Source organism: Polistes dominula, unplaced genomic scaffold, assembly GCF_049000335.1.
Source record: "Polistes dominula isolate Pdom_NZ unplaced genomic scaffold, Pdom_raw_medaka contig_307, whole genome shotgun sequence".
Taxonomy (NCBI): domain Eukaryota; kingdom Metazoa; phylum Arthropoda; class Insecta; order Hymenoptera; family Vespidae; genus Polistes; species Polistes dominula.
In genome coordinates this window covers 255,132-279,509 of record NW_028301025.1, presented here as the reverse complement: position 1 = coordinate 279,509, position 24,378 = coordinate 255,132, and the positions used below count along the sequence as shown (strand labels likewise).

Here is a 24,378-nt window from a genome sequence, read left to right as displayed (position 1 = left end):
TTCTTTATCCATTTTAATATATGAGAGAGAATCAAATAGTTGGCAAATATATTGATGACAAAGTGAAATGAATGAATATTATGCCATTTAAAGTTATTTAAATCGCGTCTTGTGATTGGTTAAAATTGGACCAATCATAAGATAGCTTATTGTAAACGCTTCTTTCAACACGTAACCTAGACGTTCTCTGTAAACGCGATTTCTACGGATGACTTCGCCGTTTCTCGTCGTGTTATTAGGGTTGCGATTGTAAAATGGTAAGTTGTCAAAATGATGTCATATAACGTAGAAAAAATATCAATTTATAATTAGAATATAATGTAAATAAAAAATATCTTTTCTGCGTACATATATTTATATAGAAATATTGTAACTTTTGCATAAAAGTGTATATATATATATATATGACATAAAAGAAATGGTTAGAGGTTAATTTATGGATTGATAATACAAATAAAAACTTATTAAAGTATATACAAACGAATGAAAAGTGTAAAAGGAAACAAATAATTTAAATAATTAACAACAACAGCAACAACAACAATAATAATAATAATAATAATAATAATAATATGTTTTCTATAGGGACAAAATCAATCTGGTAGTGGAGGTACAGGCGGAGACAAAAAAGATGACAAGGATAAGAAGAAGAAATATGAACCACCTATACCTACGAGGGTAGGAAAAAAGAAAAGACGTACTAAAGGACCAGATGCAGCTTTAAAATTGCCACAAGTAACGCCTCATACGCGTTGTAGATTGAAACTTTTAAAGCTTGAACGTATAAAAGATTATTTACTTATGGAAGAGGAGTTTATTAGAAATCAAGAACGTTTAAAGCCGCAGGAAGAAAAAAACGAAGAAGAAAGATCTAAGGTAGATGATCTCCGTGGAACGCCAATGTCTGTTGGAACATTAGAAGAAATCATAGATGACAATCATGCAATAGTTTCTACATCTGTTGGATCGGAACACTACGTATCAATTTTATCATTCGTCGATAAAGATCAATTAGAACCGGGTTGTTCTGTATTATTGAATCACAAAGTTCATGCTGTAGTAGGAGTGTTAGGTGATGACACAGATCCCATGGTTACAGTAATGAAATTAGAAAAAGCACCGCAAGAAACGTACGCAGATATTGGAGGGCTTGATACTCAAATTCAAGAAATCAAAGAATCCGTAGAATTACCATTAACTCATCCAGAATATTATGAAGAGATGGGTATTAAACCGCCCAAAGGAGTTATACTTTATGGACCACCTGGAACGGGTAAAACGCTTCTGGCAAAGGCTGTAGCCAATCAAACATCAGCAACTTTCCTTAGAGTCGTTGGTTCTGAACTGATACAAAAATATTTAGGCGACGGTCCTAAACTTGTCAGAGAATTGTTTAGAGTCGCGGAGGAGCATGCTCCTTCTATAGTTTTTATAGATGAAATTGATGCGGTAGGAACTAAAAGATATGACAGTAATAGCGGCGGAGAAAGAGAAATTCAGAGAACTATGTTAGAACTGTTAAATCAACTTGATGGTAATCATTATATTATAATGTCAATAATGATTATTTACTCTCGCAAGATTTCTGTAAACTCTCGTTCACATTTCATTTATATAAATAATATATTCTTTTGATATTTTCATGAAGGTTTTGACAGCAGAGGAGATGTCAAAGTCGTTATGGCTACCAATAGAATAGAGACGTTAGATCCTGCATTGATAAGACCTGGACGTATTGATAGAAAAATAGAATTTCCATTACCAGATGAAAAAACTAAAAAAAGGATTTTCAGTATTCATACTAGTAGAATGACCTTAGCACCAGACGTGAATCTAGCTGAATTAATTATGGCAAAGGATGATTTATCTGGCGCTGATATAAAGGTACAACCCACATTTTTCAATACATTTATCGTCAATCTATTGATTCACTTATCGTATCACACTATCGTAATCTATTTATTGTTTTCAGGCTATATGTACTGAAGCTGGTTTAATGGCATTACGTGAACGCCGTATGAAAGTTACGAGCGATGATTTCAAAAAATCTAAGGAAAGTGTTTTATATCGTAAAAAGGAAGGATCACCTGAAGGATTATACTTATAAAGAAGACATTATTTATGTATCTTATTCTTTATTTACTGCTAATATAAAAACGTCATTCGTGTCAATACAAACTTATTAACGAAAAATATCCTGCAGCGCTTATTCATACATTTTTTTTTTGAATAACATATATACACATATCATTATGTATCCAAAGCTGAACCATGAATATCAATATTATTTTTTATCAAGACAGATTCAAGATTTTGATTTAATATTTCAATAACCTTCTTAGAATGTGTTTTTTGCTTTTCTACAATATCCACAAATAGATCATCTTCTATCTGTCCATCAACATTTTTACTTAAAGATTCTTCATTACATATATAACATATGCCTTTCTTAGTTTCACTTAGTATAGTTTTTACAACCGAGGGTAGTTGAAGATTTTCTTCTATAGAACTAGTTAGACCTTTATATTTTCCTAACTTAAATGCGTTATTAAAAGCATCTTTATAACCCATGTCAAATCCTTCTTGAAACACCGATTCTTGTCCATCTTCTATGCCTTCTTTGTAACCTATCTAAAAAAAAAAAAATAAACAGTTTAAAACAGTTTAAAACAGTTTACTATAAAATTGTTGAATTAAACTAAATATAATAAAACTAGGACAATAAAATAAAAGGAGTATAATTTATAGGTTACAGTAGAAGCAGCTGCGACTAATCGATCCCAGTTCTTATAACCTATAAAGAGATCTTCGTCTTCCAATGTTTGTTTGTTTGAAGAATCAATAGTAGTATTGAAAGAATTTTCCATATTGTATAATATATATTGTCGAATAATTAAATTAATATTTGAAAACAAGTGTTATAACACGTTATAACACGTTATAACACTTTATACGTTTTATACGTTTTATACGTATTATAGGTGTAGACTGTTTGTTGGTGAGAAAGGATTAACTGTTTGAAAGTATTTCACTGTTTTAGCAAACCTTACAAATATAATGAATAAAAATCAAATGGAAAGTGAAACAAGTACTTCAGAAGAACGAGGAAAGGATAAAGATAATGATCCCAAAGACCTTGATATGATAGAGAAAAAAGTAAATACATCAATGCATTATTTTATTTATTAGGTTAAGGATGTAACATAAAGAGATTAAGATTGCATATAAATAATAGAGCATATTTGATTATTTTTGAATATTTACAGAATAATAGCCTTGGCACGACTCAAACCAAAAGGAATATCGGACAAAGATTTAATGAACGAAATGCCAAAGCTACAAGCAAACCAAAGAGCACAGACTATTAATAAACTACTTGGAAAAGGATATCTTGATTTGTACAAACACAATGGATCATTGCTTTATATGTTAAAAGATCCGTCTAAAACTAAAATTGCTAAGGGTTCTGATAACGAAGAAAAGATTGTCTACAATATAATTGAAGAGGCAGGCAATAAGGGAATATGGATTAGAGACATAAGAACTAAATCTAATCTAGTACTTATTCAATTAAATAAAATTCTGAAAAAATTGGAAAATAAAAAGTTTATTAAAGCAGTGAAATCTGTAGCAGCGAATAAAAAGAAAGTTTATATGGTCTATAACTTAGAACCAGACAGATCCATTACCGGTGGTGCATGGTATCAAGATCAAGATTTCGAAGCAGAATTTGTAGAAATTCTTAACCAACAATGTCTTAAATTTTTGGAGAAAAAAAGAGAAGATGCAAACAAATGGGATGGCGGCCCTTTAGATGCCAGAAATATAGCATTTGCCTCGTCTACAGAAGTTTTGAAATTTATTTCAGATTTAGGAATAAGCAAGGTTTTACATTTTATTTTTAATAAGTTTTATCCTATGGAAAGTATTAATGATATATATATATATATATATATATATATATATATATATATATATATATGTATATTTGTCTTTAGGTCAAATTAACGGTTGCGGATTTAGAAATGATTTTAAATACTTTGATATACGATGGAAAAGTAGAAAAATCCGTGTCTACCGATGGAACTAATATGTATAGATCCATAAAACCATTATTAACCTCTTCAGGTCTATTGAAAGCTCCTTGCGGAGTTTGTCCTGTAAGTTTCATATTTTTTTGATTTTCATTCATGTTGTTTTCATGTTATTTTCATGTTGATTTAATATATGTCAATATGTTTATGCGTAATGCAGGTTATGAAGAATTGTTGCGATATAGGAGATGTTACACCTACAAAGTGTTTATACATGAAGGAGTGGTTGGAGTTTTGAAGATATGTACATTTCTAATCGATTATTAAATAAAAGAAAAAAACAAAAACAAACATTTTAATTTTCTTATAAAACCATTCGTCATACGCCACGTGTTATTCGTAAATACTTAACAAATCGTTAATAATTAATTATTAACCAATTACAATTGAGTATTTAGATTCTCATCGTTTATTGTTATTGTTATTTCAAATGTATATACTATATAAAATTGTTATTTTTCTAGTTAAAGTTAACCTTTTTTGTTTTTCATGTAATAATTAAGAATATTTTTCAATTCTCTCAAGGGTGCATATATAAATAATTGAAAATTGGTTGAAAATATTTATAATAATAAAGTACAACTGTATATTTGATTTTGATTGGATCGATTTGACATTAACGTTGTTTTAAGCATCATCCAATCAGCATTCAGTGGAACTAAATTTCAGTTACGTTCAGATTTTTTATCTCAAAATCAATTTCACACGTTATACATTTAGTCAGTATATAATTGTTGAATTATTAGACAAAAGTCTAAAGAGCTTTGTAATATTAAATAGAATATAATTAGTTTCTAGTGTGTGTGTGTGTGCGTGCGTACGTGCGTGCGTGCGTGCGTTTTATATACTTAGTATATTTAAGTGTTTAATATTAACAATATTCACTTACTATTTCAATTATTAATTATAAAAAGAAGAAGATCAATCATTTGAATTTGCATAAACTAAAATGAAGAATATATTAATCATAGCTGTTACTTTGCAGCTATGCATTTTTGTCAAATCGACAGATATAGATGCAAAGTATCTTAAATGTTTAGGTAAATTTGTATATACTTTATGTTAAATTATTAATAAATTTGAAATTTCATAGATGTTAATAAATTGATATATATATATTTATATATACCACAGTCTGTAGGGCTACTATGGATGAACTGAAAAAAGAAGTAGATAAGATTAACCCTTTACTAAAAATAAATGTTGGAGATTTTAGAATGGATGCTGAAGGAAATAGTAACAGAAAATCAGTAAGTTTTTCTTCGAATAACCGCTTGAAACGTATACCTAAAATCCTAATAAGGTATTATTATTATTATTATTATTATTATTATTATTATTTCAAGGTATCCAAGGTACGTTCTGAAATTTTCATTATGGATATGTTAGATGATGTTTGTGGTAAAATGTCAGATTATGTGAAGGCAACAAATAAATCAGATGGTCGATTGATAATCTTAAATCTTATGGATACGTCTGGTTACATGAATCCCAAGATAACTGAAGTCGATCTAATTCAAGATGGTGAATTAAATAAGAGTTTGGTATATAACGTTAGTACATTGACTCAATCATTAATTCATTTCTAATATAGTAATTTTACTATTAAATAAATATTATTTGATTTTTATTTCAGTGTGAATCTATAGTAGAGGAATTCGAAATCGACATTGTTAATCTATTTAGTATGGGAAAAACTGACATTAAGAGAACATTATGTACAGATATTGCAGAACTTTGTAACGAGCAAGATTTCGCTAAGGAAGATAAAGAGGACGAAATGAGTGAAAAAGATGAAGAGTACGAAATGATTGAAAAAGATGAAGAGTACGAAATGAGTGAAAAAGATGAAGAGGACGACGAAATGAGTGAAAAATATGAAGAGAAGAAGAAAATGAGTGAAAAAGATGAAGAGAAGAAGAAAATGAGTGAAAAAGATGAAGAGGACGACGAAATGAATGAAAAACATGAAGAGAAGAAAATGAATGAAAAACATGAAGAGAAGAAAATGAGTGAAAAAGATGAATTGTAATTTCTAAGTAATATTCTACTAAATTATACGAATGTATTATTTATGTAAATGTATGTGTGCCCATATACGTATATATATATATATAAAAAGACGTTATTTTTTGTATGTTTATAATTCTACCGTTGAGATGCCTTTTATAATATACATTTGTAAATAATAAATAAATAAATATATGATTTGAGCAAATGAATTTTGAAGTGTTTCGAAAATGTTGCTACCAGAGGCGCTGCCAACGTTCCTACTATTAACAATATATAAGATGTAGTTGACACTCTTAGTTTGTGGTTAATGGTGTTCATACCCAACTTCCCGTGCGTGCTTATATCGTCTTCGTTCGCCGCCATTATTACGAAGTCGTTAGAGGTTGGTATTCATTCATTTTTGAGTGATCTTGTGAATTAATTGATTAATTATTACAAATGAAGATGGTAGACAAAATAGAAATGAGTCTCGACGATATTATCAAACAAAATAAAGGAACGCGAGCGCGAGGAGGGGGTGGTAGAAGAGGTAGAGGTGTTGGTGGTTCGCCTCGTAGAGGAGCTCGAAGAACCCAAAGAGTTGGCGGTGGCGGCGGCGGCGGCAGCGTCATGCGAGGACGCAGTCGTGGTGGCATCACAAGAACTTCTCTTCCATACACAAGAGTAAGTAATTACACTGTTTTTATATATTATTGCCATTGAAGCGTAATTCATTATGCGTGTATATATAGAAATATATATATATATATATACACACTCGTATACATATATATATGTATATATATATATATATATATACATATGTATATGCATAGCATATATGATCTATATATACATATATATAGCATATATATAGCAAGCTTTTATAGCTTGTCACATGCTTTTCGTTCGTGGACATATTTTCTTCTACTTCCGCTTTTGTAAACTAGATTTATTTATGCTACTTATGTATGTATTCTTATTAGAAATTGTTTAGAGAAATAAATTCATTGCAAGATTCAGATTAATGATAATTAATAAAAAAATGTATGTTTCTTTTGACCTCTCTTTGCATTCTCTGTTTACGTCCTTTTCAACATTTGTTTACATTCACATAAACACATTGGATCCTATAATATATCTATTTTCTTGATAATAGTTATCCATAGTTAAATGTCTAATTAATAAAATGCTTGATTTGTCAACAGGGTGACGTAAATAGTGCATGGAAACATGACATGTTTGATGGAGTAAAAAAGGTTGGCAGAGGTGCAATAGGCAGCACAGGTGTTACTAAATTACTCGTATCTAATCTTGATTTTGGGGTATCGGATTCGGATATTCAGGTAATATATATGCATATACATTATTACTACTATTACACTAATGTGTAGAAATGAATAGTTATGAATGTTTATTATTAGGAATTGTTCAGTGAATTTGGACCTCTCAAATCAGCAGCTGTACATTATGATAGATCAGGTCGATCATTAGGCTCAGCTGATGTTATATTTGAAAGAAGAGCGGATGCTATCAAAGCAATGAAACAATATAATGGAGTACCACTCGATGGTATGTAATTACCTGTAGAGGATTATTTAATTAGTTTGATAATTGTTCAGATTAAATGTCAATCAATCTTTTATATGAAACTATAGGTCGTGAGATGAACATACAAGTTGCCACATCTGAAATACCAGTTCCATCGGTACGTGGTGGCTCAAGACTTAGTGGTAACAGTTACGTGCAAAGAACTCAATCTCGTTTTAGAGGTAATCGTGGTTCAGGACCTGTAAGAGGTAATTTATTAATATCTTTGCTATCTGTTGTATATTGATTCTGTCCAAAGGTTTTTCTTGTTTTTGTTGTTGTTGTTTTGTTGTTTTTTTTTTTTTTTTTTGATAAATTATATTAAATAAAATCGTAGGTCGTGGTGCAAGACGCGGAGGTAGAGGAGGAAGTCGACAAGCAACCAAAACTCCTACCGCTGCAGAATTAGATGCAGAACTGGAAGCTTACGTTAAAGAAGTAAAGTAACAAAACCATAAGTCCTTGGCAACACGATAAAGTTTTGTTCTCGTCTAATCTAACACAATAAATTGTGTTTTCCTTATTTTCATAAGATATATACAAATGAAACTAAGTGTAATTATACCATTAGAAAAGGAAGCGTTATATGCAATTTCATTTTGAATGGGTGTTTTTTTTTTATTTTTGACATTTCCTTCGGAAATTGGCATACAATTTTTAGAGGGATTCAAAACATGATTTATAGAAGTTAATAGATTTTTTTATGACTCATTAAAAGGAGGAAGGAAGAAAGGAGGGGGAAGGAGGAGGGAAGGAGGAAAGAAAGAAAAAAAAGAAAAAGAACAAAAAAAAAAAAGTAATGATATGCTGTAAAGACTGTATGCAATTTGTATGTACTATTACCGCGCGTGTGTGCTCAGTATATTGATAAATACAAACAAATTCATCTTTAACAGTTGTTGTTTATCAAAGTACGGAATGTGCTTCTAGCCCCGAATCTGATTAATTTTAAAGCATTGTCATCTTGATCTTAGCGAATCCATTACTATTTTGTGAGATATTTTTCAATTATGAAAATAATAATGTTTGTTATTGATATTATATTTTTGTAATGTTTCACATATCGCTCTCAATCATTGATATATACGTGTATATATACGTATGTATGTATATATATATATATATATATATATATATATACATATCCATACACATATATGCCACTACTATACGTAGATGATATCTGATAGCAGAGTAATAAGACTGTGATATGCGTTAACTAGTCAGAGATCATATTGACATTATGATTATTTAACCTATGGCAGTATTAGGCATGTAATATAATGTATTACGAGAGAGAGAGAGAGAGAGAGGGAGAGAGAGGGAGACTTTATATTGACACAGCAAAGGAACCGCAATGCAGAGCTATGCAAGACTGAAGAAAAGAAAGTGACGATTAGTTACTAAATAAAAAAGAAATAATATTTTCTCATAATTTGATTCTTCTCGCTTACCTAAAATAATATAATCCTTGTAAATAATACAACATCATCCTTTTAGTGTCTCTTCTTTCATGTACATATATACCCTTTTGTTATTATTGATATTTTGAATATATAATGATAAAGATTGAAAAATAAGAGAAGAAGAAAGATGGATGCTTTATTTCCTGTGTGTACGGAGAATAATTTATTTTATTTAAATAATCACACGATTTGTCATTCTGTACATATGTAAAAATATTTACTAGTAGAGGCCACAGAGCCACGGACCTAACGACTGTTAAACTCAGTCCACGATTGCAGAGATCACTACAGAATTGTACTTGCTTTTTCATATAATTTAGGAAGTCATCGCGCACTGACTCTATAAATTAATTCAATTCTCTAAATGCTTAATAATAAGATCAGTCGAGTTTAGATAATAAATTTGTTTACTATGCAATAATAATAATTGTGTACAATACGAGGCATCTTTAACACACCAGTGTTTTTAAATTATATAAAAAAAAAAAAAAAAAAAAGAAAAAGACAAAGGGGAAAACCAGTTTTGTCTTATAATCTTTTAAGCGTTCTTTTTTTATCTTTCAACATCTTTTTCTTTTCCGCTGTTAGTTTTTTATCACCTGCGTGCTTCTTTGGCAGGGGTCCTCCAACTTCGGAGGAAGCACAGCTTTCCAGACCTGCTTTACTGCCTTTACCGCCTCCCTACAAAAATATTCATATGTAAATATGAATTATTTACAATTTGACGATTAATTAATAATCTATATGATGTAGCTGTTAACAATTTCAAAAGTATACTTTACCTGTGCATGTATTTCTGTCATCATTTTTGCTCTTTCGGAATAATCATCATACCTTTCTAATAATAATTTACCAGCCTCTTCATTTAATGCAGATTCGGCATTTGGCACTATCAATAAACATTTTACTGTCTATAAAAATAAATTCATTCAAATAGATTACTACTATTATCATTTATGTACAATTATAATGTAGACCAATGTTAATGTTACCAATAATATATGTTGGATTCCGAGGTCTGATTTCCAATCCTTTTTCAACGTATTAACACATATTTCTCCATTTTTCGCGACATTAGGATGAAATATTTTTGTAAGAAAAAATGCTTTAGGTGGTCCTTGTGGAAAGTCTTTACCGAGAGCTAATTTTACTCGAAAATATCCGCCAGCATAGGGTGTTCCAGCTAGAACATATTAAATCAATTAGTAAATATACAAATGTGAGATGAAAACAAGGTTATGGTCAGAGAAGGAAGTTCATTTATTTCTTTTGTTGTTGTTGTTGTTGTTAAATCTATATTATAGGATTGATTGTAAGAATATAATAAAATGTGAAAAACTCACAAGGACCCTCGATGATAGCCTGAATGTCTGTGACATCATCCTCGTTCAAAATAACGCGTATGCCCTCGGGTGGTTGAGTCGTTAGCTCGGTCATTTCTTTTGCCACACGTCGTATTATTTGTGGCGAAAGATTTTCAACATTTGATATCTATTCGATGAGAAGAAAGATAATAAATAGATGAAATGTGTGATATGCAAATAATGAGAAAAAAGAAAGGGCCATTTTAGACCATTTTAGACCATTTTATGTGTTTTTCGCGGCATCAAGTGTTATTGTTAAGGATATATAATAGGGTAGATAGGATCCAGAAGGTAAACAAAAGCTCTGCCAGAGTATAGAAAAATATTTGATGAAGGAAAAATAATGGTATACTCACTGAACTCACAGCGGCCATATTTTGCTGTTAATTATTTATTTATTATTTATTCCTATTAATTGTCGATTAAAACGCCTTTTAGTCGCACTTATATTTCAGATAGAGAACAGAGAAATATCTTTAACGTCACAGCACCAGCAGCGAGGGATCGCCTGCAACAATCAACATTTTGAACTGCCAGCCAATCGCGTGCGAGCGTTTCCGCTTACCACGCACAACCCACAATCTCGAAAGCAAAAGTCGATTCTCTCGGAACGCTTTCGTCTTTTATCGCCAAGTAAAAAAAGCTTCATTTTTAATCCACTACAAATGAATCATTATTAATTATTTATTCGATCATTTTTCCCTTATATACAAATTATTATTAATAAGCAAAAAAAAAGAAAAAAACAACAACAACACACACAACGATTCAACTAAATCTATAAAAGAGGAATATAATCTTATTGAAGCCGGTATGTAATAAACCTTTTTTTCATCCTTATTTATACGCTTCTCTTTTCCTAGTGTCGTTGATTAGACAAATGTTGTTTTTTTAAATCTCTTTTAGATCTCTCGAAATACCACCAGCGGGTGCTTAGCGTTTCGTCGTCACCACCTCCTTCTCCTCCCCTTGGCAACGTATCTCCCGGTGGCGCATATTACAGACTTTTTTCAACTTGAAAACTAAATTTAAATAACTATTTTTTCTCTTTCCCTCTCTCTCTCTCTTTCCCCTCTTGCATATTCTTTCTTGGACACGATGCCAGACAACGCAAGTTCTGAAAAGGTAATGCTTTCTCTCTCTCTCTCTCTCTCTCAGTTTGCATACACTTGTTTATTATATTTTGACTATGCTCTTTGTTCTAGAAGAGGTAGCTTGCATGCAAAGGATCTAGTTGAATGTTCGCTATGATGATCTTTATCTTTATCTTTATGTTCTTTTTGTTCCGTACTAATCGGTTTATATTTTGTTTTTAGGAGAAGCATATGAAGCAGTTAAAAAGGAAAATGGAATGTTGGCGTGAAGTTGTTCTCCCATTAAACTCTATTTTGTTGTGGGAGAGACCGTGGTATCCTGCATTGATTCTTGGCCTTACTACAACTGTATTTTGGTGAGTTTATTGTGTTATTTTGTCTGTTTATTGTTAATTATCTTCTTTTTATCGTTGTTTAATATTATTTATGATTTTAGTATGATTTGGATGTTGGAACCAGCATTGCTCACGTTAATATCTCTTTCCTTGCTGGTCTTAGCACTTGTCGATTACTTTGTTCCAACTATTATTTCGATTTTTTGTACGGCTGATAGTTGGACAGGACAAAAAGAAAAGAAATTAAATGAAATATGTCATAATCTTTCTGAGGCGATACTTCAGTTGCAAAGTTTATGGACATCCGTGGTTACTATGCGCAACAGCCGTCCTAACTTTGTAAGTTCTTATCAATAATTATATCTATTAGGTCGAAGAGTCATAAGTAACTTCTTTCTCCATGTCTATCTATCTATGTAGAATCTATTTTTCGTATTTACCTACTATAAGTCACCGAAACAAACTGATTTTCGATATCACTGTATAGAGTGATGAGTATGAGGATTCAGTTAGTCTTCTATGTTACATTTAACCGTTTTTCTTAACCACTCAAATGGATAATAGTAAAAAGTGCATATTCGACATGTAATGCTTTAAGAATTGAAACAAGGCAATAGCACTAAGGTGCCAACTGAAATAATATACAGTGTATACAGTGCAGGACTGATAATCACTGATAGGGCAGTTAGAAATTGATTTGTAAAATTCCATTCTCAAGATACGATCTTAAAAGATGAACCGAGTGCAGCGACGTATTTCCGACTTTGATAAACCTTTTAAAGGTAATATTGGAGCAAAATCCAATAGATACGTTGAACAATTGCAAAGAGTGCAAAAAAAAACCTGCATGAAAAGTGTCTTTGCCATTCTTTGTCTCATCAAAAACGGACAGTTATTTATGACTCGACCTAATATAAATATGTATAAATAATGTGAGGATAAGTAGATGTAATATATTTTTAATTACAGTATTATGGAACGATTATGATCTTTTTGGTGCTATTTGCGTGGCTTGGAAATACAATCAATAATCTTCTTTTATCTTATATAGCGGGTAAATAGAAATATATGAAGGAATACTTGTTAATAATAATTCTTTTATATCAATTTAATACAAAATATACGTTTGTTGTGTGCAGTTAACGCTATTCTACTTACACCGGGATTCAAATACAAGGGAAGAGCGCGATCCGCTGTGAAATACATTCACAATTATTTAACTCAAGAAAAATTGTCATAAAACATTGCTCTCCGTGTATGTATTATTTATTTTTTGTCTTCATCATTCTCTTTACACGCCTCGTTTTGATGCAATTAAATTAGTGTTATTTATGATGTATATGCTATATAATGCTACATCTCAATGGTTCGTATACATTTAAATAATGTGTATTACTTTTTAAAGGAGAAATCAAAACTTTCTGCTTTATAAAATATTATATAATAATGGACCCTCTCCATTTATTCATGACAATTAATGTTCAATGACTGAGATTAATCTAAGTGGAAAGTATTCATCTATATATGAATTTTATATTATTTTATCTTATTTTATTTTATTTCTTCTTATTTTTTTCCTAGTTTTAACCCTTCAAGAGTACACACTTGGTAAAAGTTAGTTAAAGTGCACTGTGGGTGGGTGGGTGTTTGACACCCGTCTCCTGAAGCCGCTATTTAATATTCATTTTAGACCTCGCAATTTTTTTCAAACTAGTTTGATACATCTTTTTTAAAAGATAGAATAGTTATAGTTAGTGATCTGAATTAACACTAGATGGCACTAGACAAATAACCCATTTTTTCGAATTCAGTACCGTTTTTGAGAGATCCAAAATTTGTTGGGGTGTCAAACGCCCCATGTGCACTTTAAAGGTTAATACAATATTCTATTGCTATCTGTTTAAAACACTCTTTGTCTTAAATAACATATGTAGATGAATATTTATATTATAATTATTATTATTGTATGTTTTTTTTTTTTTTTAATGCTAGCTTAACAGTTTCATATTAAATTAAGTCTTATTATTATTATTATTGTCGATGTATTTTCATACTTATTTACCTAAAATAATTTGTTCGAGTAGAATTATTTCTTTGCAATTAAATTTTTACATTCATAATCGTGCCCTTATTATAGATATTTATTATTATGACGTTAAAAGACTTAAAGTTTTATTAATTATACACATATGTATATTTAATAAAAAAAACTTTGATATTTTATTTCAACGTCCAATATTAAACTAAGAGACATAATTTGTGTATAAAAAATATTTTATTTCTATTCAAGACTTAACTGTTTTCTGGATAATTGAACATATTCACATTATCATGAATTATATTGAAATTTGACTTAATAATAAAAAGAAAATACTCATCAATTTCTATATAAATAATATGCTTTTAATGGTAGATTTCATTTATATTATTTTTTTGGTCACTACTATGTTTATACGTGTTTATACATACACGACGTTCTCATAAACACATCTATATATAGTATATATATATCGGCTTCTTTCGGTTATCCGACACACCCACACGTAACATTTCGTTGTGTGCGAGGCGTGCTGGGCTTGAGAGAAGGGGTAGAAATGTTCTACGATCTGACTTCACTACTGTATATACATCATTCGATGTTTACAAAGATGGCGCTAATCATATAAAATCAAAGTTTGCTTGCTTGCGTGCGTGTGCGTGTGCGCGTGCATGTGTGCGTGCATTTAAGTGTGTTTATAGGTTCGCCGTGTAATGTTGTTTTTTTCATGTGTACATTGATCCTCGATAGAAATTTCATGTAAGGAAAATTTGAATGTCATGAAAAAATTGTAATTAGGTACGCCGATGACGTTGTTGATTTTCTTCAAAGTATTTATGTCGATGCGTATAATAAGAAAAGTTTGGCGGCGAATTCTTTGATATTAGATTATTGTTTAAAAGTTCATAGAGATATATCTTATTATAATTCTTTACTCATACATATTGTTAGTAAAATTAAAAAAAACAAAAATGGATATAATTATAAAATTAAATGAACAAACAGCAGGTAGAGATAAAATTATCAGGTAAGTTAAATGTTATTATTTATATTTGTTTGTGAGTAAAATAAATAGAGAGATATGAGATATTGATTATATTATTAAACAAATGTAATAATTATATTATTGTAGATTGCTGCAATATGGAAGTAGAGCTTATTGGTATTACGCGCAAAATATAAACAGTACAAGACAGTCTTCTGATGTTCTACGCAGCTTGGAATATACTTTTAGTTCTTTCAGAAAATGTATTATTTACATTTGTACAAAATCTGTTAAAAAACATCTGTCCTGATGACCTTTATTGACCTTTATTGACCTTTTGTTTTATTTTACAGTACTTCGTCTTGGAAGATGTTTGGATAGCTTTTATTTGGCTTTGTCATCAATGAGATATCCAGATTTAATAGTAAGAGTCACTTTGACTTTATCCAAAATTGCTAATGCCTTGTTCCTTTTAGCGGATCATATTATTTGGTTAGGTCGTGTAGGAATTTGCCGCGTTGACATAGAAAAGTGGAGTAAAGTTGCTAATAAATATTGGTTAATGAATATTATATTAAATTTAACGAGAGATGTTTATGAAATTGTTAAATTATACGAACAAGAACAATTCCATTCGTGTAAAAAAATTTCAACGACATTTCAATGTAAATCGATTGATAAATACAACATTGCATTGTCATGTTTGAAAGATCACAAAGACATTGTTATGGATACACTTAAAAATGGATGCGATCTATTTATCCCATTGACAGCATTAGGCTACACCAAGTTAACACCTGGAATTGTAGGCATCTGTGGATTGGTCTCTTCTATGCTAGGACTTTATATATTAGTACATCCTTTGTATAAATTAAAGCCATCATAACCATACATGTATATTAATATATAAAAAATGCCAATGCATTTAATGTAAGTTGTAAAATGTATCATAGTTATATTATTTTTCATGATTTTATTGAGCAATTTTTATGAAATAATTCACGAGACTATTTTAACAGTTAATTTAATAATCGATACACATTCAGTACAAAATATTATTTATAGAACTTTTATCTAAGGATCACAGAATAGAATTCAAATAAAACAAACCAAAAAGTAATTATTAAAGATTTATTTACCAATAATATATTGTTGTTTTGTATATATATATTCTCTTGATTAGAAAAATATGAATATTTAAACAAAGTATAAAATTCTTCAATAAGATCTGTTCCTTCCTAATTATTGGAGTAAAACATTTTTGATTAGAAAAATATGAATATTTAAACAAAGTATACAATTCTTTAAGCAGTACTTTCGTTGAGAATAGGATCTGTTCCTTCTTGAAGAAATAATTCATATTTATTGGAGTAAAACATTAAAAACATACCCCATGTTCCACAAATGAAAGCCCATACTGCAGTAATAGCAGTACTTTGAGAAATTGGTAATAAAGCTACAATATAAATGACATTTTTGAAGAAAACATTTAATAATAGTAATAATAATAATAATAATAATATTTGTAGACAGGGCTTTTAAAATGTACAATTTACTTACGGATTGATTGATAAAATGTAAGAAAGAGATACCAAATCCATGCAGTTATACCAGATACTGCACTAATAAATCCTACAACATTTAAATGGCGTAATGTAACTCTCGTATGCCATCTGTCCAAACCTTCTCTGTCCTTTACCCAATTCAAATGGAAACAAATACTGGCAAGTATGCCTAAGAATGACATGAAACTCTTTATATAAAAGTTATTAGTATACTATTTGTAGGGATACAAATGGAAAACTAACCTGATAAAATCGACCAAAATCCAACTTCATGATTTCCATAACCAATGGATAGTACAAAAAATGCAATTATACCAAGGATGATTCCCTTGGCACTCAAGATAAGATGTATCGAAACATTTCGTGTCATGTTTTGTTTTGTAGGGAGAAATGGTTGTGTAATATACCGGGTCAATTTAATGTAGCAGACGGTGCGAGTTCGTTCAGTTGCATACTTTCTTTATTCAACAACACATACAAACGCAGTTCTATTTGCATCATGCACACATGTATTATTAAATCCAACGATGCAAATGATTTATTGCATTTGAAATATTTGGTGTATTCAATGTATTCATAGGTGTACGCATAAGAATTGTTTCTATTTACATTCAAAACTAGAATAAAGTGTTAATTAATATTTAACCTAAGATGTTTAGGGGAGATGGTTGATATTTTGAAAAAAAAAAAGAAAAGTTCTATTCATTTAGTACAGTGTTAAATTATATGTATGTACTTACAATAGGTTAAGAGATGATAATCTCTTCTATAATAGACATTTACATATATGTATATTTTTTGATTTCATGTTGTTTATAACTTTCATATATAATCATTTTGTTCTTTATTAAGCAATTTGGAAAACATATTTCAATCAGTTAGTTTATTTTGTAGGTTAGTTTAAAAGATTTATTATGATATTATTTATTATTACATAAATTAATTCATAATTATTCCCTAATTATATTTCTATATTCACAATAAATAATAGAATTATAAAGAATAATTAAGATAAAATAAAGTGTAGTGTGAAATAAGTTTTGATTTCTTTGTGATACAGATTATTAATAAATTGTGTACACACATGAATATATATATATATATAGAGAGAGAGAATGAATTGCAAATAATTGAAAATAAATTGCCGATGAAGGTAACAAGCAATAATTATTGATAATTATTAAAATTGATATTGCTTGCGTTGTAGATTTGAATATATTTGTAACTTTAAACGCAAGTACTGTCAAGTCAAATACATGCCATTTCATCAAATTTCATAGATTTCATATGTTTCTCTTTTTTTGATTAATTGATAAAAGATTACTATTGAAGTCTGCAATCTCCAAATCTATTTCTCGAAGATGGTAATGGATCTAAATATTGTTGAAGATTTCTCATATTGCATAGTCCCATTTTACTGATATTATCTTCGTATTCCGTTTTACCAGTAAACGGTTCCTTCCAAAGAGTAAAGATTTCTGGAACTATATGTATATATATATGTATATATACTATGTACTACTGTAATAAATATGTTTGTTTTACCTGCCAATAGGTTGATAGTTTTAGCAGGTTCAATGGTCGGTCTTTCGATAGCTGAATATCTAAATCTAGTTGGATCTCTGTAAGCATTTTTTAGATCGGTTACTGCTGGTTTGATGGGAGCACCGATAGGAGAATCAACAGCTGCCATAAGTATTCTGTAATGAATTATAGGTAATCCTGAAAAAAACGAAACTTTCATTTAATTTTCATTTTATATGTGTTATATATAGTTAAACTATACTTATTTGTAATTGACCTCGTTTTTGATAATCAATTTCATAAAGACTTTTCATTGTTTCATTATCGCTTTCACAGCTACTGTCCAACAAAGTCGTAGTAAGATTTGCCATTTCATGGTTAACAGCAATCAATTCATCTTGAAGTTTTCGTTCTTTATTTGCTAATTGCATGTATCTTGAAAGATTTAGGAAAAAGAAATTAAATCGAATTAGATGTATAAATGAAGATTTTGTTCACTTAAAAAGAGAAACTGAACAAACTGTTGTTGTTATACCTGTTTTTGTCAGTTTGGAAACCACGATTGTCGCATTTGGAATCCCCTTCTTTGGATCTTTGAAGATATAATCTAGTACCAGTATTTATAGGAGGTTGTGCTGGTTTAGCAAGAAGTGGTTTAGGATTAGGCCATGCGAAATCTTTCTGAGTAATTGTTGTAAAAGTATCCATGATCGTATTCGTATTATATTTCACGAGAAGAATTTCATTTCATTTTCATTAGGAAAAATTAGGACAAAAATTCGTACAGAGAATTTTGGAGCCGAAAATTTGTTGAATTTTTCTATGACAATGATCTGTCAATAGTGTACAATTTTTCCAATTGATCAGAGCGCATGATTTTGTGTGTGTGTGAGTGTGTGAAGTTGTCGGATTTGTAATTTTATGAAAGAGTAGGCTGAAAGTATATAGATGTAATTTTGCATTTATTGATTCGTTAGAATTTAGTGTAATGTGTTAGGAATAATATAAAATTCAATTTAAGAAGGATAACATTTATCCTATGTATGTGAGGTCAATTTTATTTGAATAGATTTATTGATTGTTAGACTTTATTTATTTCTATAACAATTAATAGGGATATTGTATAAAATAATTTGACAATATAATGTGACAAGGTAAATGAAAATATATTAACTCTTTAGGGCACGGTGGGACATTTTTAGTCCCACCTCGAAATATTATTGCAATAGCTACACATGCTCATAACTTTATATTTCGTCTTATTTACCCTAAGCAATTGGTTATTAATGTTTTTACATTATGTATAATACCTTTATTAATAAAAGATATACCAATTTAGTTTCATTGAAAACGTAATCAAATTTCTCTATGCAACATAGGGCTGGCTATTTTATTATTTGAAATTCTATGCCGCAAAGAGAGAGAGAGAGAGAGAGTTAATAGAAGTTGTTAACGTGTTAAATAGAAGTTGTCGACGTGTCGCTGCATTTACGTAAAGCTCGGACATCCCCTGGATTACGATAATCGTGTTCTCTTCCAATTTCACGATCAACAACATCAATAGGATTAAATCCATAGTTTCTGGAGTCTATTTCAACGCGTTTCTTCTTATTGTTAGATTTAAATGAGTATTGTTCGGAATTGTTTGTTTCTAATGGCGAAGAAAGATATTCTTGAGGATTGGAGGACGTTAACTTTAAAAGTACCTGATCCTGCGACTGATTGCAAGTCTTCTTTTGAACTCGACCTGTCGTCGTGGTGAAAATAGGTCTTGTCGTTTCTTGAATGCATCCGCAATCCAGACGGGTGATCGTCGTCATCGTGCCACACGGTTCCAGACTCTAAAATTAAACGCGGAATTTCTAAGGGAACTCTATTGGAGGGATAACTCTTTTAGCTACTTTAGCTACAAATTAATATCATTATACATATTTCTTTCTCCTATGATATTTTTTTAATTTTTTATATCAAATTCAAATAAAATATGTTTATGTTATTTCAAGAAAGAAAGAAAAGAAATGTAATTTTTCATCGGTTCAATTAAACAAACAAAATAAATGATCGATGATGATTGATTTACTTTTAAATCATCCTTTAATCGATCACCTAAATATGGCTGAAGAAAATTTGACCTTTGTATTCTATTGTTGTTATTATTATTATTATAATAATTATATTTCAATGGTGACAATTCAGTTCTTGGATTTGGATGACAGTAATCGCCAATTAGTAGTTTCCTTATTTCGTGAGAATAATATTTTTCTGTTAGGTCTCTTTTCCTTTGTAATTCTTTAAGTCTTTGTAATTTTTGCATAGCTAGCATTGCTTGTGTAACATTTAGGTTTGGGTAATCGCAAATATAACCATAATTACGTCCAAGGAGTGCATCGTTTTTTTGCTTGATAGGTACATTCTTTATATCTGGGTTAATCAAGTAATCATCGACCTATAAATAACGTCAAACTTTCATTTCACATTTTTTTACTTATATCACAAATTTTCATATATATTTTTATATATACGTAGGTTGGAACTTAAATAATGGCAACTATTTATTCACAACCGATACAAAAGAGTTAGTGCCTGTTTGCACCTGTTACTTGTTTGTTACTGTTGTACTGTTTGTCCTATACTGTTAGCACTCTGTTGATGGTGCGAATGGAGCGATGCACTTGGAGCGCATCTGATGAGCGCACTGGATGAGACATGGCAGTAGACCGCTCCTCCATTCGCACCATCAACTCTGCTAACTCTGCTGCTCTGCTAACATGTAACTCTTTTGTATCGGTTGTGAATAAATTAGTTGCCATTATTGAAGTTTCAACCTACGTATATATAAGAAAACTAACATTACTGTCTACTTCAATAAGAATTGTCTCTTCCGACGTTTTTTCTTCAGATCGTTTGAAATCATGTTTACTCGGAACCGTATTAGATTGATAAATATTCGACGACGCTGTAGATCTTAATGGATGAGAGGGTAAATCTTGGTTCCAGCCAGTGTCCAAGGTAGACGATGTTCTAAGCGAACCTTTTTTTAGATTTTCCTTCATTTTCGTTGACCATCTCGAATAGATAAAAAAGACAAAAAGTACGCAGCAGGCATAATATTAATGAAGAAAAATTTAAAGGGAGCCAAAAATTAGATTTACTTGTTAATTGCACTGGAACTTCGCAAACGATTAGTACTACTCATTTTAATCCAATGATTTGTAACTTTTTTTTTAAATACATGTTAATGTGTACAACAAATTTTCTATCATTAGATTATTTACATACGTAAAGTTATGTTTTCTGTCAGAAAAACATTTAGGATTGGTAGGACAAACTTCAGAATCTTTTGTATGACTTGAACATAGTTACTAATAACTATTACATATTTTTTGTATCGAACAACAGAACAGTGCGATTTTGTATCGAAACAGAAGGTACGATTTCATGATGACGCTTGACGTTAGCTTTGGGCGTCAATGTCAAATTTGACCACATTATATAATTTCGATTGAAGTGCCATCTAGATAAGAAGTAGCGTTAAATCTGAGCGTCAAATCTGAGCGTCAAACTGCAGCGTCAAACTGCAGCGTCAAACTGCAGCGTCAAACTGCAGCGTCAAGCGAATAATGTCTGCGAATTATAAATACCAACGATGGATTTATCAGTGCCATGTGCATAGTGCAATTCGACAAGCAGAAATTGATAAAATTAAACGAAGGAGAATCTTACTAGCTCTCACATATAATGAAATATATTAACAGTTGAGAAAAAAAAAAGTATGCTAAAAAACGTTTTTGGATTCATCCGATATTTACGATAAATGACGATCTGAACATGGATTTTTCGAAGCAGTATTTCCCACACTTTCTTCATTTTCTGATAAGTTTCAAAATGATTTTCGAATGTCTGCAATTGAATTTGAAGAATTGTTATGCTTGGTTAGTCCGTTCATATCCAAAGAAAATATTGTTAGAGAATCAATCGGTCGGCAACAGCACGACTGGCGATGACTTTACGGTAAAATTTTCTTAAGATAAATTATTTACAAAAAATGATGATGACAAAGCTTATAAAATCATTTTTTATCAGATATTTAGCAACTGGTGATTGTTTAACTTCAATATCATACCAATATCTTGTTGGTTTTACAACAGCAACCAATATAATTACGGAGACATGCCAAGTTCTGTGGGATAGCCTCTATAAGAAGGAAGTTTTACCGTACCCTTTAGAAACGACAGACTGGTTAGAAATTTCTAAAGAGTTTGATAGGCAATGGCAATTTCCACATTGTATAGGAGCAATTGATGGAAAGCATATTCAAATACAGGTATAGAAATTAATTGAATTGACTTCAAATCTACAAGTTTAGTATGTTCAAATCAAAAAATGTAATCCAAATTTTTATTAGTGTCCTGACAATGCTGGCTCATTCATCATTTTATAATTACAAAAATCATCACAGCATTGTTTTAATGGCCATTTGTGATGCTAACTATTCCTTTACATTTGTGGATATTGATGCTTATGGTCGGCGAAGTGATAGTGGTATTTTTCGAGACTCGCAGATGGGGCAAAAATTTCAAAAAATGCAAATGAATTTGCCAAATCCTACATTTACAGTTGACTGTAGATGGAAGGTCTTTACCATACGTACTGGTAGGTGACGAAGCCTTTCAGTTAACTAACTACTTGCTTCGACCGTAACCTGGTAAGGGTGGCTTTAATCAAGAACGCAACATTTTTAATTACCGTTTAAGTCGTGCACGGAGGACTATTGAAAATAGTTTTGGTATATTAGTAAACCGATGGCGAATATTAAAAAAACCAATTCAAGCAAGTGTTAAAAATACAATCAGCACAGTACAAGCTATTATAGTTCTGCATAATTGGCTTCGTAAAAATAATAAGGATAATACCTATATTCCATCAAGCATAGATAATGAATTGGAATCTAATAATTTAACAGAAGAAATAAACAATTGAGTTTTGAAAAATGCATCAATTCCAGGAAACAATTTTACCAGTCGATCCGCGGTGATGATTCGTGACACGAGTTCTGTGATTATTTTAATGCGGAAGGAGCTGTTTTTTCCTGGCAATACAATCGTGTTTAATCGTGTTTAATCGTGTTTAATCGTGTTTAATCGTGTTTTTATATTTACATTATTTATATATATATATTTTTACATACGAATTATTTATAAATGAAGATTGTAATTAATCCCTATGACGGTATTATTTTATTGTATGTAAAACGATTAAACGATTAAAAAAATATTTTTCTTTTCAACTTTATTTCTTAGCATGCTAAATACTGTCTCTCTCTCTTTATTACGAACTACATTCATGATCTTCAAGATAACGTCAAAATGTACTTCTTTAGGTAATTTTCGAATTTCATGACCAATACCTGTCATCAAATTGTCAATTATCATTGTCAATTGATAGTTGGTGGAGGAGGTAATGCAGGTGGTATAGATTCAGTGCAGATTTTATCTGCAATTCGAGTCAAAGAATTCAAAGTATCTGTCTCTTGACTTTCTCTGCTTTGTTTATGTAATTTTTTTGATGTAGAGATATCTGCCAAGTTATAATAATTTGTTTAAGAGCATGTAAATCAATAATTTCATTAACAAACGTACCCTCATCCTTCCTCAAAGAACTGTCGGTTATACTTTCACTGTCATTCATTGATGTGTTATGATGATTTCCATGATCATCTTCATCGAAGTTATCTGGCACATTGCTACTAGTTTTACAATATTTTCAAAGAATTGGAATTAAAATTTAACAAATCGAATAAAATGATAATAAGAACAGGAATGTATTAAAACAAAAAGAACACATAAAGAACACAAAAAGTTTGTCTTTCAATAAAGTATTTAATGAAATATGTATTGCTATCGTTAATTAAATTATTACTTTTATCAACTATTGCAGTATTATTATTAATATTTGATGTTAAAAAAAAAAAAGAAACGATTCAGTAGCTGCTATAGTTATTATTGTGTTTTCTTACAGTCGTATAAGGCAACTGTCTCGCAGAAATTTGCAAGATTTGTAAAATTTCCATTTTTCTTTCGTCTCAACTCTTCCTGATCCACTTGCCCGATGTTCATCTGCGATTAACCTCCGATGAGTGTCTCGCAAACTTTTGAATTTTTTTTTTGCACTATCTGCTGTTAATTTTCCTATTAAAATAAATTTCAGTTTCAGATACTTCATTTGAATACATTGCCGTCGAGCTTTTATCACCTCCTTCGTAAATTCTTGAGTGCGCTTGTATACCTGTATACGCATACACCTGTTCTGGCCACGCTACGGCGCGCTTCGT

The 24,378-nt window shown here is 30.4% G+C and overlaps 11 protein-coding genes and 1 long non-coding RNA gene across 13 annotated transcripts; 7 read left to right on the top strand and 5 right to left on the bottom strand.

Annotated features, from left to right (window-relative positions):
* The first annotated feature begins 101 nt into the window (after nt 1-101).
* Rpt2 (26S proteasome regulatory subunit Rpt2) lies at nt 102-2,304 on the top strand. The gene is made up of 4 exons (XM_015332464.2): nt 102-257; nt 586-1,534; nt 1,649-1,884; nt 1,973-2,304. Exons 1-4 carry the CDS (start codon nt 255-257, stop codon nt 2,105-2,107), a joined length of 1,323 nt encoding a protein of 440 aa, XP_015187950.1. The 5' UTR covers nt 102-254; the 3' UTR covers nt 2,108-2,304.
* Nucleotides 2,116-2,888, bottom strand: LOC107072488 (uncharacterized). Its single transcript, XM_015332471.2, has 2 exons — nt 2,754-2,888; nt 2,116-2,631 (listed from the first exon to the last, which is right to left on the bottom strand). Exons 1-2 carry the CDS (start codon nt 2,865-2,867, stop codon nt 2,251-2,253), a joined length of 495 nt encoding a protein of 164 aa, XP_015187957.1. The 5' UTR covers nt 2,868-2,888; the 3' UTR covers nt 2,116-2,250.
* Nucleotides 2,889-3,057: 169 nt separating this feature from the next.
* On the top strand, nt 3,058-4,381 carry Polr3F (RNA polymerase III subunit F). The gene is made up of 4 exons (XM_089174302.1): nt 3,058-3,153; nt 3,265-3,885; nt 3,999-4,160; nt 4,255-4,381. Exons 1-4 carry the CDS (start codon nt 3,058-3,060, stop codon nt 4,330-4,332), a joined length of 957 nt encoding a protein of 318 aa, XP_089030428.1. The 3' UTR covers nt 4,333-4,381.
* Nucleotides 4,382-4,634: 253 nt separating this feature from the next.
* On the top strand, nt 4,635-6,217 carry sel (canopy family protein seele). The gene is made up of 4 exons (XM_015332432.2): nt 4,635-5,134; nt 5,229-5,344; nt 5,441-5,647; nt 5,731-6,217. Exons 1-4 carry the CDS (start codon nt 5,044-5,046, stop codon nt 6,124-6,126), a joined length of 810 nt encoding a protein of 269 aa, XP_015187918.2. The 5' UTR covers nt 4,635-5,043; the 3' UTR covers nt 6,127-6,217.
* A 180-nt stretch (nt 6,218-6,397) lies between these two features.
* Nucleotides 6,398-8,569, top strand: Ref1 (RNA and export factor binding protein 1). The gene is made up of 6 exons (XM_015332468.2): nt 6,398-6,489; nt 6,552-6,770; nt 7,295-7,432; nt 7,511-7,658; nt 7,745-7,885; nt 8,014-8,569. Exons 1-6 carry the CDS (start codon nt 6,415-6,417, stop codon nt 8,121-8,123), a joined length of 831 nt encoding a protein of 276 aa, XP_015187954.2. The 5' UTR covers nt 6,398-6,414; the 3' UTR covers nt 8,124-8,569.
* A 708-nt stretch (nt 8,570-9,277) lies between these two features.
* LOC107072486 (ubiquitin-conjugating enzyme E2 S) lies at nt 9,278-11,377 on the bottom strand. The gene is made up of 7 exons (XM_015332469.2): nt 11,331-11,377; nt 11,072-11,165; nt 10,863-11,014; nt 10,486-10,633; nt 10,135-10,325; nt 9,925-10,053; nt 9,278-9,823 (listed from the first exon to the last, which is right to left on the bottom strand). The coding sequence occupies exons 3-7, from the start codon at nt 10,878-10,880 to the stop codon at nt 9,671-9,673; spliced, it is 639 nt and encodes a 212-aa protein (XP_015187955.1). The 5' UTR covers nt 10,881-11,014; nt 11,072-11,165; nt 11,331-11,377; the 3' UTR covers nt 9,278-9,670.
* Nucleotides 11,378-11,487: 110 nt separating this feature from the next.
* Nucleotides 11,488-13,386, top strand: Arl6IP1 (ADP-ribosylation factor-like 6 interacting protein 1). Its single transcript, XM_015332470.2, has 5 exons — nt 11,488-11,631; nt 11,823-11,956; nt 12,037-12,274; nt 12,905-12,989; nt 13,075-13,386. Exons 1-5 carry the CDS (start codon nt 11,605-11,607, stop codon nt 13,173-13,175), a joined length of 585 nt encoding a protein of 194 aa, XP_015187956.1. The 5' UTR covers nt 11,488-11,604; the 3' UTR covers nt 13,176-13,386.
* A 138-nt stretch (nt 13,387-13,524) lies between these two features.
* Pex11ab (peroxisomal biogenesis factor 11ab) lies at nt 13,525-16,078 on the top strand. The gene is made up of 3 exons (XM_015332461.2): nt 13,525-15,000; nt 15,106-15,221; nt 15,312-16,078. Exons 1-3 carry the CDS (start codon nt 14,945-14,947, stop codon nt 15,842-15,844), a joined length of 705 nt encoding a protein of 234 aa, XP_015187947.1. The 5' UTR covers nt 13,525-14,944; the 3' UTR covers nt 15,845-16,078.
* On the bottom strand, nt 16,076-17,053 carry LOC107072480 (uncharacterized). The gene is made up of 3 exons (XM_015332463.2): nt 16,767-17,053; nt 16,519-16,692; nt 16,076-16,414 (listed from the first exon to the last, which is right to left on the bottom strand). The coding sequence occupies exons 1-3, from the start codon at nt 16,891-16,893 to the stop codon at nt 16,263-16,265; spliced, it is 453 nt and encodes a 150-aa protein (XP_015187949.1). The 5' UTR covers nt 16,894-17,053; the 3' UTR covers nt 16,076-16,262.
* Nucleotides 17,054-17,719: 666 nt separating this feature from the next.
* LOC107072476 (uncharacterized) lies at nt 17,720-18,950 on the bottom strand. Its single transcript, XM_015332458.2, has 4 exons — nt 18,583-18,950; nt 18,325-18,482; nt 18,069-18,245; nt 17,720-18,007 (listed from the first exon to the last, which is right to left on the bottom strand). Exons 1-4 carry the CDS (start codon nt 18,753-18,755, stop codon nt 17,847-17,849), a joined length of 669 nt encoding a protein of 222 aa, XP_015187944.2. The 5' UTR covers nt 18,756-18,950; the 3' UTR covers nt 17,720-17,846.
* A 239-nt stretch (nt 18,951-19,189) lies between these two features.
* On the bottom strand, nt 19,190-21,337 carry LOC149031935 (uncharacterized). 2 transcript variants are annotated; one of them, XM_089174299.1, is made up of 4 exons: nt 21,200-21,337; nt 20,897-21,113; nt 20,128-20,493; nt 19,190-19,888 (listed from the first exon to the last, which is right to left on the bottom strand). In XM_089174299.1, the coding sequence occupies exons 1-4, from the start codon at nt 21,241-21,243 to the stop codon at nt 19,505-19,507; spliced, it is 1,011 nt and encodes a 336-aa protein (XP_089030425.1). In that variant the 5' UTR covers nt 21,244-21,337; the 3' UTR covers nt 19,190-19,504. The 2 variants fall into 2 exon arrangements, with proteins under 2 accessions (XP_089030425.1, XP_089030426.1); XM_089174300.1 differs by having other exon boundaries at nt 19,518-19,888; nt 20,154-20,493.
* Nucleotides 21,338-21,917: 580 nt separating this feature from the next.
* LOC107072479 (uncharacterized) lies at nt 21,918-23,594 on the top strand. The gene is made up of 3 exons (XR_016177169.1): nt 21,918-22,058; nt 22,131-22,371; nt 22,453-23,594. It is a non-coding gene; the product is annotated as an uncharacterized LOC107072479 (long non-coding RNA).
* The last annotated feature ends 784 nt before the right edge of the window (nt 23,595-24,378 follow it).

Bases quoted from the DNA above. Each gene is read 5' to 3' on its own strand.
- Arl6IP1 (XM_015332470.2), top strand. From the start codon at position 11,605: ATGCCAGACAACGCAAGTTCTGAAAAG. The intron at 12,275-12,904 runs GTAAGTTCTTAT...TTTTAATTACAG, and splicing joins GCAACAGCCGTCCTAACTTT to TATTATGGAACGATTATGAT. The intron at 12,990-13,074 runs GTAAATAGAAAT...TGTTGTGTGCAG, and splicing joins TCTTTTATCTTATATAGCGG to TTAACGCTATTCTACTTACA.
- Rpt2 (XM_015332464.2), top strand. The intron at 1,535-1,648 runs GTAATCATTATA...ATTTTCATGAAG, and splicing joins ACTGTTAAATCAACTTGATG to GTTTTGACAGCAGAGGAGAT. The intron at 1,885-1,972 runs GTACAACCCACA...TATTGTTTTCAG, and splicing joins TATCTGGCGCTGATATAAAG to GCTATATGTACTGAAGCTGG.
- LOC149031935 (XM_089174299.1), bottom strand. From the start codon at position 21,243: ATGAGTAGTACTAATCGTTTGCGAAGTTCCAGTGCAATTAACAA. The intron at 20,494-20,896 runs GTTAGTTTTCTT...CGTTATTTATAG, and splicing joins TTATTGAAGTAGACAGTAAT to GTCGATGATTACTTGATTAA. The intron at 19,889-20,127 runs GTAAATCAATCA...GTTTAATTTTAG, and splicing joins GATTAAAGGATGATTTAAAA to AGTCTGGAACCGTGTGGCAC.
- Polr3F (XM_089174302.1), top strand. From the start codon at position 3,058: ATGAATAAAAATCAAATGGAAAGTGAAACAAGTACTTCAGAAGAACGA. The intron at 3,886-3,998 runs GTTTTACATTTT...ATTTGTCTTTAG, and splicing joins CAGATTTAGGAATAAGCAAG to GTCAAATTAACGGTTGCGGA. The intron at 4,161-4,254 runs GTAAGTTTCATA...TGCGTAATGCAG, and splicing joins CTCCTTGCGGAGTTTGTCCT to GTTATGAAGAATTGTTGCGA.
- LOC107072486 (XM_015332469.2), bottom strand. The intron at 10,326-10,485 runs GTGAGTTTTTCA...AATATGTTCTAG, and splicing joins GGCTATCATCGAGGGTCCTT to CTGGAACACCCTATGCTGGC. The intron at 9,824-9,924 runs GTAAAGTATACT...ATATTTTTGTAG, and splicing joins TGACAGAAATACATGCACAG to GGAGGCGGTAAAGGCAGTAA.
- LOC107072488 (XM_015332471.2), bottom strand. From the start codon at position 2,867: ATGGAAAATTCTTTCAATACTACTATTGATTCTTCAAACAAACAAACA. The intron at 2,632-2,753 runs GTAACCTATAAA...TTTTTTTTTTAG, and splicing joins TAGTCGCAGCTGCTTCTACT to ATAGGTTACAAAGAAGGCAT.
- sel (XM_015332432.2), top strand. From the start codon at position 5,044: ATGAAGAATATATTAATCATAGCTGTTACTTTGCAGCTATGCATTTTT. The intron at 5,345-5,440 runs GTAAGTTTTTCT...TATTATTTCAAG, and splicing joins GAAATAGTAACAGAAAATCA to GTATCCAAGGTACGTTCTGA. The intron at 5,648-5,730 runs GTTAGTACATTG...TTTTTATTTCAG, and splicing joins ATAAGAGTTTGGTATATAAC to TGTGAATCTATAGTAGAGGA.
- Pex11ab (XM_015332461.2), top strand. From the start codon at position 14,945: ATGGATATAATTATAAAATTAAATGAACAAACAGCAGGTAGAGATAAA. The intron at 15,001-15,105 runs GTAAGTTAAATG...ATATTATTGTAG, and splicing joins GGTAGAGATAAAATTATCAG to ATTGCTGCAATATGGAAGTA. The intron at 15,222-15,311 runs GTATTATTTACA...TTTATTTTACAG, and splicing joins TTTTAGTTCTTTCAGAAAAT to TACTTCGTCTTGGAAGATGT.
- LOC107072480 (XM_015332463.2), bottom strand. From the start codon at position 16,893: ATGACACGAAATGTTTCGATACATCTTATCTTGAGTGCCAAGGGAATC. The intron at 16,693-16,766 runs GTTAGTTTTCCA...TGTCATTCTTAG, and splicing joins ATTTTGGTCGATTTTATCAG to GCATACTTGCCAGTATTTGT. The intron at 16,415-16,518 runs GTAAGTAAATTG...TTTATATTGTAG, and splicing joins TACATTTTATCAATCAATCC to CTTTATTACCAATTTCTCAA.
- Ref1 (XM_015332468.2), top strand. From the start codon at position 6,415: ATGGTGTTCATACCCAACTTCCCGTGCGTGCTTATATCGTCTTCGTTC. The intron at 6,490-6,551 runs GTTGGTATTCAT...TTACAAATGAAG, and splicing joins TTATTACGAAGTCGTTAGAG to ATGGTAGACAAAATAGAAAT. The intron at 7,433-7,510 runs GTAATATATATG...GTTTATTATTAG, and splicing joins TATCGGATTCGGATATTCAG to GAATTGTTCAGTGAATTTGG.
- LOC107072476 (XM_015332458.2), bottom strand. From the start codon at position 18,755: ATGGATACTTTTACAACAATTACTCAGAAAGATTTCGCATGGCCTAAT. The intron at 18,483-18,582 runs GTATAACAACAA...AAATCTTTCAAG, and splicing joins TTCCAAACTGACAAAAACAG to ATACATGCAATTAGCAAATA. The intron at 18,246-18,324 runs GTCAATTACAAA...CGTTTTTTTCAG, and splicing joins AATTGATTATCAAAAACGAG to GATTACCTATAATTCATTAC.